Genomic DNA, 13,790 nt, shown 5'->3' with positions numbered 1-13,790 from the left:
ATAGTTTGCCACTTTTGACTTATCTACTAATAACTTCACCATGCCTTGTAGGCGTAAAACTTTATGCAATTAATTATGATAAAAACTTAGAAGATCTGACCATTTTTTAATCGCTTTAGTAGAAGTGTTTCTTTTCTCTGGAAGAAAAAATAAAGAATAGAAGAATACTACCATTTGTTAGAACAGTATAACCCCAAAGTGAAGAAAGATGCTGACTTACCATATGACTGGGAGCTTCTGATCCATGCTACATGAATGCATTTTAGACCACTCACTGTTTTCAGAAATGTAAAAATACCTTTCTACTAAATTGAGTAAATGTGTCCACCTGGAGCCACATTTGCTTGTGTGCACACCCTCCCGATTCTCATTTGTGTGTACATATGCACAAACCTAGATAGCATATTCAAAAGCAGAGACATTACTTTGCCAACAAAGGTCTGTCTAGTCAAGGCTATGGTTTTTCCAGTGGTCATATATGGATGTGAGAGTTGGACTGTGAAGAAGGCTGAGCACCGAAGAATTGATGCTTTTGAAGTGTGGTGTTGGAGAAGACTCTTGAGAGTCCCTTGGACTGCAAGGAGATCCAACCAGTCCATTCTGAAGGAGATCAGTCCTGGGATTTCTTTGGAAGGAATGATGCTAAAGCTGAAACTCCAGTACTTTGGCCACCTCATGCGAAGAGTTGACTCATTGGAAAAGACTCTGATGCTGGGAGGGATTGGGGGCAGGAGGAGAAGGGAACGACAGAGGATGAGATGGCTGGATGGCATCACTGACTCGATGGATGTGAGTCTCAGTGAACTCCGGGAGTTGGTGATGGACAGGGAGGCCTGGCGTGCTGCGATTCACGGGGTCACAAAGAGTGGGACACGACTGAGCGACTGATCTGATCTGATGCACAAAATGTTTTTGAATAATATTTTTAAGAAATTAACATTCTGATTATAGCACACAAGTCTGTCTGTCTAAAAGGATATCGTAAACATTCCTTATATGACTAAATTGCTCAGAATATTCAAAGAAATAGACTTTGGTAGAAATTCCACACAAAACAAATTATAGCTTCAAGAGAAAAAGAAAGCCACCATAAACTTATGACCGGACATTGTTAGCATACATAAATAATATCTTTCCATCAGAAGACATCCAGTCCTCCTGTTAAGATCAAGTGAAGATTCACTGAAAATTGGTGGCATTATTCCATTTGTGGGAGGTGGGATTAGGGAGGTGGGTGAGCACAAGGTAAATTTATCATTATTCTTCAATTCTCTTTGGGAATTATCTATTGAAGCATTCAGTTCAGTTCAGTTGCTGAGGAGCGTCTGACTCTTTATGACCCCATGAACCGCAGCATGCCAGGCCTCCCTGTCCATCACCAACTCCCGGAGTCCACCCAAACCCATGTCCATTGAGTTAGTGATGCCATCCAACCATCTTATCCTCTGTCGTCCCCTTCTCCTCCTGCCTTCAATCTTTCCCAGCATCAGGGTCTTTTCAAATGAGTCAGGTCTTCGCATCAGGTGATACAGCAAAAATATTAGGATATTTCTGTGTGATGTATTTCTGTGTGAGGTGTATGTTTTCAAAGTTTTATCAGAGGAAGGAGGGACCCAATTGGCAGAAACATAGCTCTGCCATGGGGATCCAATACTACAAGTCAGCTGCTTTCATTTCTCTCCCCTATTTTAATCATGAGGGGCTTCCCAGGTGGCACAGTGGTAAAGAATCTGCCTGCCAATGCAGGAGACCCAAGAAATGCAGGTTTGATCCCTGGGTCAGGAAGATCCCCTGGAGAAGGAAATGGAAACCCACTCCAGTATTCTTACCTGGAAAATTCCATGGACAGAGAAGCCTGGTTGGCTACAGTCCATGGGGTTGCAAAGAGTTGAACATGACTGAGCAAACACAAAACAACAACACACATTTGTAACCATGATGCTCTCAAAGGCAGCAACTTTGTGCTCCTCAGAGCCAAGTCCAGTCACCAGCTTTAGCTACTGAAGGGACCATGAGAAGGATGAGGAATCTGGGACAAGCGTGATGACTCACCAAAGAGGATGGAGTTGGTGGGAAGAGCTAGGGAAATGTGTCAGCCATGCGCAAACATCGTTACTGACGCCTGCAGCCTCTAATCAACCCCCGAGTAATTAGGTCTCAGCGAAAAGTAGCAGAGGAGGCCGATACAAATAATCGGGAGGCGGGTTTAAAAAAAAAAAAAGCCCAACGCAGTTATCATCTCAGGTTACAAAAAGGAAGGTGTACAAAATGTAATTATGAGATGAATTATTTGGAGGCTTCTCTAATGAAAAGCATTCTCTAGAAAAGATTAAATACAAGTCTGATAGTGAGTCCACTGTCTGATGGTGAGCTTGTAGTTCTCATTGTCTTCTTTCTAAGCCTCCATAAATCCACAGGAAGCTTCTGTTTATCGATTTTATTTGCAGAGTGCACTCAGGGCATAAAGTAATTTGATTTTTTTTAAATGGGGTTTAGGGTCTGCCCCTATAGGGTTATAACTTACCAAGCATAAGAGCCAACACATAAAAACAAACATGCAATTTAAAGAGAGCAGGGCTCAAGATGGGAGAACCTGGGAAGAGAGCAAGGTGGTAGGATTACACTCGCTCTCCCATATATCTGCTGGCCAGAAACCTCCCGGGGAGTGACATTTTGGATGCCTTTCATGCATGGCATCACCAAATTGTTTTGAAAAATGCATCAAGCCCACAAAAAAAAAAAAAAATGAGCACAATAGTCATTTAGCAAATAAGAGGGGAAGAAGAGAATTTTCTTTATTGTTTGTCAGAGCTAAAAATGCTGTTAATGTTAACCATCTCTGCAGCTTGTGTAAAATTTGTCCTTTCCCCATCAAAGTCAGATGCCCAGACTGATCAATGCTGCTAATGTTGTCCCCAATCCAATGCCTCCCGTGTGTGCAAACTCTGCAACTTGCAGGCTGTAAACTGAAGAATAATGCCTTGTGTTTTTATACTTCTTTTACAGAGAATCTTTTTTTTTTTTTTCATTCTGAGCATTTGTGGGTAATTAAACTTTATAGAAGAATGTTTTTTCTTTAGCAACCCCATTAAGGTTCTGTTGCACTTGTCCACTGCCTCATAAAAGAAAAAAAAAAAAAAAATGTTGCCACATCAGTGCCTTTTCTACTTTGTGAGGCCTCTTGGCTCCTTGCTTCACAGTGAGGCTTCGTGATGAGAAAGGTCCATAGTTGAAATCACAAACGCCGAGGCAGGGAAGAAAGGCACACAAAAGAATGCCATGTATGGGGCCCATAATGCACAGAGAGCTAAGGAAGGACTGGCCTTTCTGCCTTAGTGGAAGGTAGGTGATGAAGGGCCTTTGTGAGACTTTTTGGAGATTACATAACCATGACAGTTACATAAATACAGAAACATGTGTACTCAGCTGTGCAGTGTTATAGCCGCAGCTTCAAAAGAGGCAGGGTAGCTGTGAACTGCTGGGGACACCAGGGCTACACCTGGCAGCCAGCAATCAGAATCCTTTGAAATGGAGTCTTATAGGCAGAGCATCAAAGAGCATCTTCACGATCTGCAAACAGTCACACGTGGCTGCAAACGAAAGGGCAACCTTAGCCTGTTGGGAATGGACCAGTGGGCAATCTCTTTGGTGACACGTACACTAATGGAAAAATATCACCACCCATAACAGTGTCTTTGAACATAGATGCAAGGTTGCCTCTGGGCATCAGACTCCTCAAGGGGAAGGCTTTTGCCTGACCCATCTATCATTCAAACTGCGGCAGTCCAGAACTCAAAAAACCTAGTACAAGCCTGGGTGGGAGTGGAGTACAGGGAGAATGGACACATGTATATGTATGGCTGAGCCCCTTCACTGTTCATCTGAAACCATCACAACATTATAGCCAGCTATACCCCAATACAAAGCAAAAAAACTAAGAAAAAAAAAGATGAACACTTCAGATTAAAAAAAAATCCTAGTGCAAGAGTGCTGATCCAGGAAGTCTGTAATCACTGCTAGTTAACAGCGCACGTCACACACATCCTGTGGTCAGCTTCGTGGAGCAGGAAGACATAATGTAGGTTGCAATGTAAGCTAACCATTCTTGACAGCTCACTATGTGCTAAGTCTGATCTAACCCTCACAGAGGCACTTAGGAGTTTGGTATAGAACTGTCGCCGTGGACAAAGTCCCCAGAGGAGGACTTTGGGAAGCTAATTAACATGCCCATCAATGAAGTGATGAATCAACAGCTTTCAACCATTGGCTGATATTTCCATGTATGTTAGTTGCTCAGTCATGTCTGACTCTTTGAGACCCCATGAACTTTAGCCCACCAGGCTCCCTGTCCATGAAATTCTTCAGGCAAGAATACTGGAGTGGGTTGCCATTCCCTTCTCCAGGGGATCATCCCAATCCAGGGATCGAATTCGAGTCTCCTGCATTGAAAGTAGAGTCTTTATTGTCTGAGCCACTAGGGAAGCCCATAAACACCTTTAAATTACTTCATTAAGTCATAAACTCATATTTTTTTCAGTGGGAAATGTTTCCTGAAAAAGTGTTTTCTCAAATTTAGCCATAGGAATAATCTCTTTAAAAATAATACTTAAACATTTTAAACATACTGTCATTTACAACGAATCCACTTGATAAGTTCCTTTGAAGCTAGAGTTTGAAATGTCATTGAACCATCAATTCCTACCATGGCTGTTATTGTTCAGGAACACATAATTAAATGTGGATTCAGTACATGGCAGAGAATCATGTTAACACACGAGCTAAGAAGAATGAGGTTATAGAGGCTGGTCCTGAAGTGTTTCTAAGACAGTGTTTCTCAGAGGATAGCTCATAGGGCCCATGTGCTTTAAGAGTACCTGGGAGGCTTGCTAAAAATGCACTCCTTGGATTCGAGCCTGAGACTCTGTTTTAATAATCTGCCTAGATAATCTTATGCCTAGCAAAGTATGAGGACTTTTGACCCAGACTCGAACCCTCTAATTAAGCTTGTGCCAGAGATTAGAAAATGTTACAAGGAATAGTACAATGCAAGATAAGGGAAATCGCGGTTTCTCTAAGTCCCTGTAGAGACTGGCCGCTCCCACTTTTCAGAGACAACCTGAATCCTGGTGCTAACTCATTATATATAAGGAGAGCCAGCAATTGTGTTTTCAGGGGATTGGAGCAGCCCTGGGACATTCATTATATGCAAAACCAGCCCTTCAACACTGTTTTCTGAAATGCCATAATTAAAGAGGACAACTTTGAGGTGACCTCATTTTCAGCCATGTGATTTTCCTTTCCAGCTCTTCTTTTTGGCCTTCTTTGAAAATTAAAGTAATTCCAACAGGAGAAGTAAGCAAACGTTGCTAGAACTTTTGTAAAGATGATCTTAACTATGAAAAGGCAGAGTTGAAAAATAGCAATAACTAACACTTTTTAAACCTTTTGGAATGCATTATCTCATTTTGCTTTGGATAAAACATACCAAGTAGTCACTATAATCTTAGTTCAACTCATGTTGAGATTGAGGTTCATAGTCTTGCTCAAGACCATGCAGATAATAGGGAACAGAGCCATTTATTCATTTCTTCAGCAAACAAATATTGGTTGTCTACCCAGGATTACAGAGATGAGTAAGACAGACCAGGTTCTTGCTCTCAGGGAGGTGACATTCTAGTCAGCAATCCCAGAGAATGCTAATCAAGGTCACGACCAAAATTCCACCCAATATCACCTCTATAATGAAACGCCTTCATCTGTCATAATGGCACCTGCCAACCTCAACCTTCTTCACATCACCTATCTATATCCCACAGCATCTTGTGATACAGAGCTTAACAGGATTCTGGGAACCTGTGAGAGAACATGGTGCTAAAAGTAGGAGAAAAGATTTTAAGGAAAAAAGAAAGTGGGTGGAGAAAAATACGTCAAGTCACAACCACGGCTACTGGCTAACTGTACCCTTCTGTCTTGGCTGCTGGCTGGCCTTGCCCTGTGTAACATTTTCTCTTCTTGTCTCACCTCCACCGCAGCAGCAACATTGGCGTGTTCTTCTGTGGACCCAAAGCTCTCTCAAAGATACTTCAAAAAATGTGCCGCGTATATTCATCTGCTGACCCCAGAGGGGTTCACTTCTATTACAACAGAGAAAGCTTCTAGACTTTGGAGGAAAAAAAAAAATCCACATGTTGTGTAAGTGGCTACAATCATATAGGTCAAGCATCAGGAAACTTTTCCCCAAAAGTGCCAGATAATAATTATTTTAGATTTTGTGGACCGTATGGTCTCAGTTGCAACTACTCGACTCTGCGGTTGCAAGCACCAAAGTAGCCCCTGTATCTTAACAAATGGAGGTGGCTGTGTTCCAGCAAAACTTTATTTATGGACACTGAAACCAAATTTCATATAATTTTCTTCTGTCATAAAATATTCTTCTTTTGATTTGTTCTCAACAATTTTAAAATGTAAGACATTCTTAGCTCATGGGTTGTCCGAAAATGGGTGGTGGGCCAGATTTGACTTGTAGGCAGTAGTTTGCTGAGCCCTGATATAGGTCATCTTTCCCAAGCTTGTTTTCATGCTTAACAATACGTCCAAATGGAGACCGGCATGGCTGCTTGGCTCATAGCCTCCTTTAGAAGTCATTTCAAATTTCATCTCCCTGATGGCAGAGACATCTGCCTTGTATCCAAACCTGATCTTTTCTGCTTTAAACTTAAGCTCCTTTGTGCTTTTTTCATCCTCTATAGATCTGAGAAATCACCAATGGGGGTTATCTTTCACAAAAATCCTTTCTAACTTGAAAATGATAATAAAACCATCCTTTACCTATCCCTTTTCTAGTCCAAACAATACTGAACTCTTAACTTTTCATCCAAGGATATATACCCTAGCACTTCAATCATTCTTGTTGCCCTTCTTCAAAATCCATTTTCATTCTTCACATCCTTTTAAAATGTGTTGACTAAAATGAGATGTAACATTCTAATCTAAGCATGAATAGTAGTGTATAAAAGAGTGATTTTTTTAGAGCTTGGATGCCATATGCTTTTCAATACAACTAAATTCTGTTTGCATCTCTTTCTTTCTTTCCTTCCACATTTCTTTCTTTCTCTCTTTTAATAACTACTTTTTGTTACTATCACATTTTGATCTATGATCATCTTGATACTTAACCTCAGCTCAACTTCTACCCCACAAACATACTGGAATTTTTTTTTTTAATTTTATACTCTTATTGAGCCAGTATCTCCATGCCATGCAACTGTTTTATCCAAAAAATGTTCAAAAAATACTTTTCATATTGTATAGTTTTCTCTACTGGTATCAATTCTTTTTTTAGAATTTTTCTTTCTAATATTTCAGTATTGTTTTTAAGTCTATCACCAAATACTAATACTACTATTTAGCTCAATTTACCTCAAATCTTTTGTTCAGTGTTCAAATTTAGACTCCTTTCTTTAGATTCAAGTTATTAAATCCAAAGGACTCCATGATTAATTTTTGTTACTGCCTGTTAATATGAGCACCCAGTTGGGAACATATTAAAGATACCTAACCATTGAGAATGGCACATCGCCCTATACTGTCTTAGCTTAAAAATAAGATATAATATACAATGAAACAAAAATATTTATTGAAATTAAAACAGATTATGTTTTACAAATGCTTCTTATCTTTGTAGGTGGCCATTCTGCCATAGAACAGAATTTAATTGGTCTGACCTGATTTGTTTCTACAAAGTTAGGCAGCCACTTAAGCTCTTCCAAGTATTTCTGAATTATAAATTGATCATTTGTTTTACTTTATCCTCAAATAATAGTGCTGATTCTGTAATTTCTAGGGTATACACTTAACTATATTCTAGGGGAAAAGTTAGGTATATCCTGATGTCTCAAAAATTATTTCTACTAACTCTGCATTGTAATTTATTAGTATCTTTAATTATTCCTTGGAGAATATCATCCAAATTCTACAAATTTTAGTACACCAAATCTTTCTGTCTATTTATTTCCCCATTTAAATTTGATTAGCCTTTACAACTAGGCATTTCTGTAGTCAAATATGTTTATCTAACCTTTAGCAGGAAAATAAATATATTAAAATATTTTCTCTTGATTATATTCAATTCTTACTTTTCTTTTCCTGTCTGTAAATAAAATGTACTCTCTAGTCAACTAAATTTGTCTAATAGGTATACTTGTCATTAAAAATAGGTTTCGGTCTCTGTAGATTTCTTTTAATTTTGTTATAAACCTAAAATTGTTCAAAACATAGAGGGATGGTATGGGGAGGGAGGACGGAGGAGGGTTCAGGATGGGGAACATATGTATACCTGTGGCAGATTCATTTTGATATATGGCAAAACCAATACAATATTGTAAAGTTAAATAAAATAACATTTAAAAAAAAATTTAAAAAAAAAGATTTTGCTGCATTTGAAAAAAATCCTTCCTATTTGCATCCGTTTTTAGTTTTGAGCTTTAGGTTATTTATTTAAACACCGTGTAGAATCTGACCTATCTCGATAGTAAAAATACAAAAAAAAATCAGTAGATTTCTTTAATGCAGCAATAATCAAATAGAAAATACAGATTTTTTTTAAAACGATATTGTCTATTCAAAATAGAAACAAAGATATAGCAAACATAAACTTATCTGACAAGAATTATGTAAGGTGATTTGATAATTAGCAAACATTTACAAAGAGACATTTTTAATTTGGTAGAAATAACATGTTCCTAAATAGGAATATTAAGCATACCAAAAATATTGATTTGTTCCAAATTAATTAAATAAAATTACAATCAAAATTTAAATTCTCTTTAAAACTTTTTGAAATACTAGATATGCTAAAGTTTACCTAGAAGAATATATAAGCAAGAAGAAGCAAAAAAAAAAAAAAGTGAAAAGGAAAAGAGAAGAAAGAAAGAAAAAAGGAGAAGAAAGAAAGAAGAACAGAACAGAAAGAATGAGAAGAGAAGAAAGAGAAAATTCAGCATCCAGAAGCATCATCGTAAAACATAAGATCGTAAAGTAACCAGAAAGATAACACTAAATTACTTACAAATAAACAACAATAAATTTGACAGCTGCCTTCTCAGAAGCAGAAGTAGAGACCAAATGATAATGAAGTAATATCTTCAATGTGCTGAAGGAACATAACTATAAATTGAGATTTTTGTGCTTAGTGAAGTTATTGGGCAAAAGTGGAGGCCAAAAAAAAAAAGTGAAGGCAAAATAACAGATATTTTCCAAACAAAAGAATGACTCAGAAGGGAGCTTCAGAGGAGTAGAGCAAAGTAGAATTCGAGTCAAACCACTGATCTCCTTTCTGCTTCAGAATTCTCTGTGCTTTTTTTTTTAGATTTTTATTTTACTATAAAGATCAAAACAGTATGGTACTGGCACAGAAATAGAAATATAGACCAATGACAAGATAGAAAGCCCAGAGATAAATCCACATACCTGTGGACATCTTATCTTTGACAAAGGAAGCAAAAATATACAGTGGAGAAAAGAGAGTCTCTTCAGCAAGTTGTGCTGGAAAAACTGGTCAACTATATGTGAAAGAATGAAATTAGAACACTTCCTAACACCATATACAAAAATAAAGTGGATTAAAGACCTAAATGTAAGACCAGAAACTATAAAACTCTTAGAGGAAAACATAGGCAGAAAACTCTCTAACATAAATCACAGCAAGATCCTCTATGACCCACCTTCTAGAGTAGTGGAAATAAAAACAAAAACAAGCAAATGGACCTAATTAAACTTAAAAGTCTTTGCACAACGAAGGAAACTATAAGCAAGATGAAAAGACAGCCTTCAGAATGGAAGAAAATAATAGCAAATGAAACAACTGCCAAAGAATTAATTTCTAAAATATACAAGCAGCTCATGCAGTTCAATACCAGAAAAACAGATAACCCAACCAAAAAGTGGGCAGAAGACAAAAATAGACATTTCACCAAAGTCATACAGTTGGCTAATAAACACATGCTCATTATCAGAGAAATGAAAATCAAAATTACAGTGAGGTATTGATAGCTTAGGGTGAACAATATCAGATTCATGATCTCCAAAGAAGACTTAGCTTCTGGATCAGGGACCAGGCTTGATTATTCAGAGCTTTTATGTGGAAAAGTTTTATTCCAGTGAAGAAGGACAGAGAAAACTTCTGACACAGACATCAGAAGAGGGATGGAGAATGCCCCCCTCACTACCAGACCCACTCCCACAACATACATCCTAATACAACAAGATTAGTCAGAAGGTTCCTGTTAAGGAGAAACATGTCCTCAAGCAAGATACATTGTTATCATATCATCATTAGTACAGAGCTTAAGGAAAAACATACCCTTGAGCAAGACAGTTGTTTTGTTGTATAATCATTAGCTCTGGGCTTAAAGAAAAGTCTTATGTGACTAAGATGAAGGAATGTAGGAAAAAAATGTTTGTCCCTTTCTCCTCCTTGAGAGCCCTGGACCCCTTCCTCCTTATCAACGTACCTAAGAATCAACTCTCTCAGTATCATCTCACACCAGTCAGAATGACCATCACCAAAGAGTCTACAAACAATAAATGCTGGAAAGGGTGTAGAGAAAAGGGAACCCTCTTACACTGTTGGTGGGAATGCAAACTGATACAACCACTCTGGAGAACAATATGGAGATTCCTTTAAAAACTAGGAATAAAACTACCATATGACCCAGCAATCCTTCTACTGGGCATATACCCTGAGGAAATCATAATTGAAAAAGACACTTGTACCCCAGTGTTCAATGAAGCACTATTTACAATAGCTAGGACATGGAAGCAACCTAGATATGTTCATCAGCAGATGAATAGATAAGGAAGTTGTGGTACTATACACAATGGAATATTACTCAGCTATAAAAAGGAATACATTTAAGTCAGTTCTAATGAGGTGAATGAACCTAGGGCCTATTATACAGAGTGAAGTCAGAAAGAGAAAGACAAATATCGTGTATTAATGCATATATCTGGAATCTAGAAAGATCATACTGACACTCCTACACGCAGAGCAACAAACGAGACAGAGACATAAAGAACAGACTTTTGGACTCGGTGGGAGAAGACGGTGGGATGATTTGGGAGAATAGTATTGAAACATATACGTTATCATATGTAAAACAGATAGCCAGTGGGAGTTTGATGCATGCTGCAGGGAACCCAAAGCCGGTAGGTACTCTGTGACTACCTGGAGGGCTGGGGAGGAACATAGGAGGGGGGTTCAGGAGGGAGGGGCCGCATGTGTGCCCATGGCCGTTTCATGTTGATCTATGGCTGAGGCCATCACAGTATTGTAACGTAATTATCCTCCAATTAAAATAAATAATTTTTTTTTAAAAAAAGAGGGACACAAAGTAGACATGAGTAGGTAGATGATAGAAAGTTGACAGAGAAAGAGATGGAGAAATAGAGAGATAGATCTTAAAATAATAACAATGCTGATCAAAATCTCAAGAAATATGGCTGACATATTTCAGCCATAGGCTACTACTAGCTTGGCTTCTATATGGTTATAGAACTGAATGTAATCAAAAGAACAGATCAACTTGCTGCCATTCTGCTAACCACTAAACAATAAATATGCTTCCATCAGGTGAATTAAATGCAGCAACACAACTAAATTGAGCCACATTCATTTCCTACCTTGTTTGTATATTACTTTCCAGACAGAGCCATCTTCCCAGAAAAAAATCTCATGCTGATGACCCTGGGATGTGTATTTATGGCCTTCAAAGTTGTTCAGTCATCAGACCAGATGTTTACTTCCTACTTTTAAGATTTTGGAATTATTTATGAATCTGAATAAACTGTTCACATGTATAAAAATAAATATTTCACTTACTAATTATTTTTCTCTGCCCTGGGCCTTCATTGCTGTATGTGGGCTTTCTCTAATTGTGACGAGTGGGGGGCTGCTCTCTGGTTATGGTGTGCAGTGGCTTCTCTTGCTGCAGAGCACAGGCTCTAAGCAGGCAAGCTTCAGTATAGCAGCCCATAGACTCAGTAGCTGCAGCTACTCTCAGGCTCTCGGGCTCTGAGTGTGGTGCATCAGTATTTGTGATACACACAGCATGTGGAAATCTTCCTGGACCAGGGATCAAACTCCTGTCCTCTGCATTGGCAGGGGAATTCTGATCCACAGTACCACCAGGGAAGTTCTGGTGCCTTTTCTTGTCCACAGGTTTTTAAAACTTATTAGATGATATTTGTCCTTTATTTTGTCTATTGACGAATGTTTGTGTGTCCATTGCAATATCAGTCTACTCTCCATGGTTAATTGCCCACAATGGTCTCTCTTAATTTATTGTTATCTCCAATTTATTATTATCTCCACAACTATAACTATTTTCAAAGTGTGTATCTCCAAAACATGAAATTCAACTCTTTTTTATTGTTAGCAGCAACTAAATAATTGACTCCTTCTCCCTTCTTTTGACTCTGATGTCATACTGACCCTTAGTTTTCTTCTCAGGCTCCTCTGTTCAACTTTAAAATGTCAGAGTGTGCTAGGGCTTGGTCACAGTTCTTGTCTTCACATGTCTACCCTCTACCCTTGACTGGTAGCAAACATTTCCATGATTTTGAACCAATGAGTTCCAGATCTAAAACTCCAGCATATATTTCTCCTCTGGATTCCAGTCTGATATATACAATTGCTTACTCCACCTGGAGAATCCCAGGGACAGAGAGCCTGGTGGGCTTCCGTCTATGGGGTCATACAGAGTCGGACACGACCCACGTGACTTAGCAGCAGCAGCAACTCCACCACCAAAATATAATAAGCATCTCAAATTTTACATATCCACAGCCAGACTCTTTTTCTCCTCATAAACCTGCTGTTCCTCCATTTTTGTTGTTGTTTTTTGTTTCAGTACTAAGAAATCTGTATGCAGGTCAAGAAGCAACAGTTAGAACTGGACATGAAACAACAGACTGGTTCCAAATCAGGAAAGGAGTATATCAAGGCTGTATACTGTCACCCTCTTTGTTTAACTTATTATGAGTACATTATGAGACATGCCTGGCCAGATGAAGCAAAAGCTGGAATCAAGATTGCTGGGAGAAATATCAATAACCTCAGATATGCAGATGACACCACCCTTATGGCAGAAAGAGAAGAACTAAAGAACCTCTTGAAGTAAGTGAAAGAGGAGAGTAAAAAAAGTTGGCTTAAAACTCAACATTCAGAAAACTAAGATCATGGCATCCTGTCCCATCACTTCATGGCAAATAGATGGGGAAACAATGGAAACATTAACAGGCCTTATTTTGGGGGCCTCCAAAATCACTGCAGATGCTGACTGCAGCCATGAAATTAAAAGACACTTGCTCCTTAGAAGAAAAGCTATGACCAACCTAGACAGCATATTAAAAAGCAGAGGCATTACTTTGCCAACAAAGGTCCATCTAGTCAAAGCTATGGTTTTTCCAGTAGTCATGTATGGGTGTGAGAGTTGGACTATAAAGAAAGCTGAGCACCCAAGCATGGATGCTTTGAACTGTGGGGCTGGAGAAGACTCTTGAGAGTCCCTTGGACTGCAATGAGATCCAACCAGTCCATCCTAAAGGAGATCAGTCCTGAATATTCATTGGAAGGACTGATGCTGAAGCTGAAACTCCAATACTTTGGCCACCTGATTCAAAGAAATGACTCATTGGAAAAGACTCTGATACTGGGAAAGACTGAAGGCAGGATGAGAAGGGGATGACAGAGGATGAGATGGTTCGGTGGCATCACTGACTCGATGCACATG

At 38.7% G+C, this 13,790-nt stretch overlaps 1 protein-coding gene and 1 long non-coding RNA gene across 2 annotated transcripts in view; one reads left to right on the top strand and one right to left on the bottom strand.

Moving 5' to 3' along the window:
- NOX3 (NADPH oxidase 3) overlaps positions 1 to 6,186 on the top strand; it is a 66,737-nt gene extending 60,551 nt beyond the window's left edge. Inside the window, exon 13 of the mRNA XM_055536050.1 lies at positions 6,033 to 6,186. Coding sequence (XP_055392025.1) covers positions 6,033 to 6,159 — 127 coding nt within the window. The 3' untranslated portion in view covers positions 6,160 to 6,186. The remainder of the gene's footprint in view (positions 1 to 6,032) is intronic.
- Positions 1 to 13,790, bottom strand: part of LOC129620184 (uncharacterized) — a 231,571-nt gene that overhangs the window by 145,286 nt on the left and 72,495 nt on the right. The window lies entirely within an intron of this gene.

The sequence above is a fragment of the Bubalus kerabau genome, chromosome 9, assembly GCF_029407905.1.
Source record: "Bubalus kerabau isolate K-KA32 ecotype Philippines breed swamp buffalo chromosome 9, PCC_UOA_SB_1v2, whole genome shotgun sequence".
Classification (NCBI taxonomy): Eukaryota; Metazoa; Chordata; class Mammalia; order Artiodactyla; family Bovidae; genus Bubalus; species Bubalus kerabau.
The sequence above is the reverse complement of the archived record's forward strand: the minus strand, read 5'-3'. Positions and strand labels throughout refer to the sequence as shown.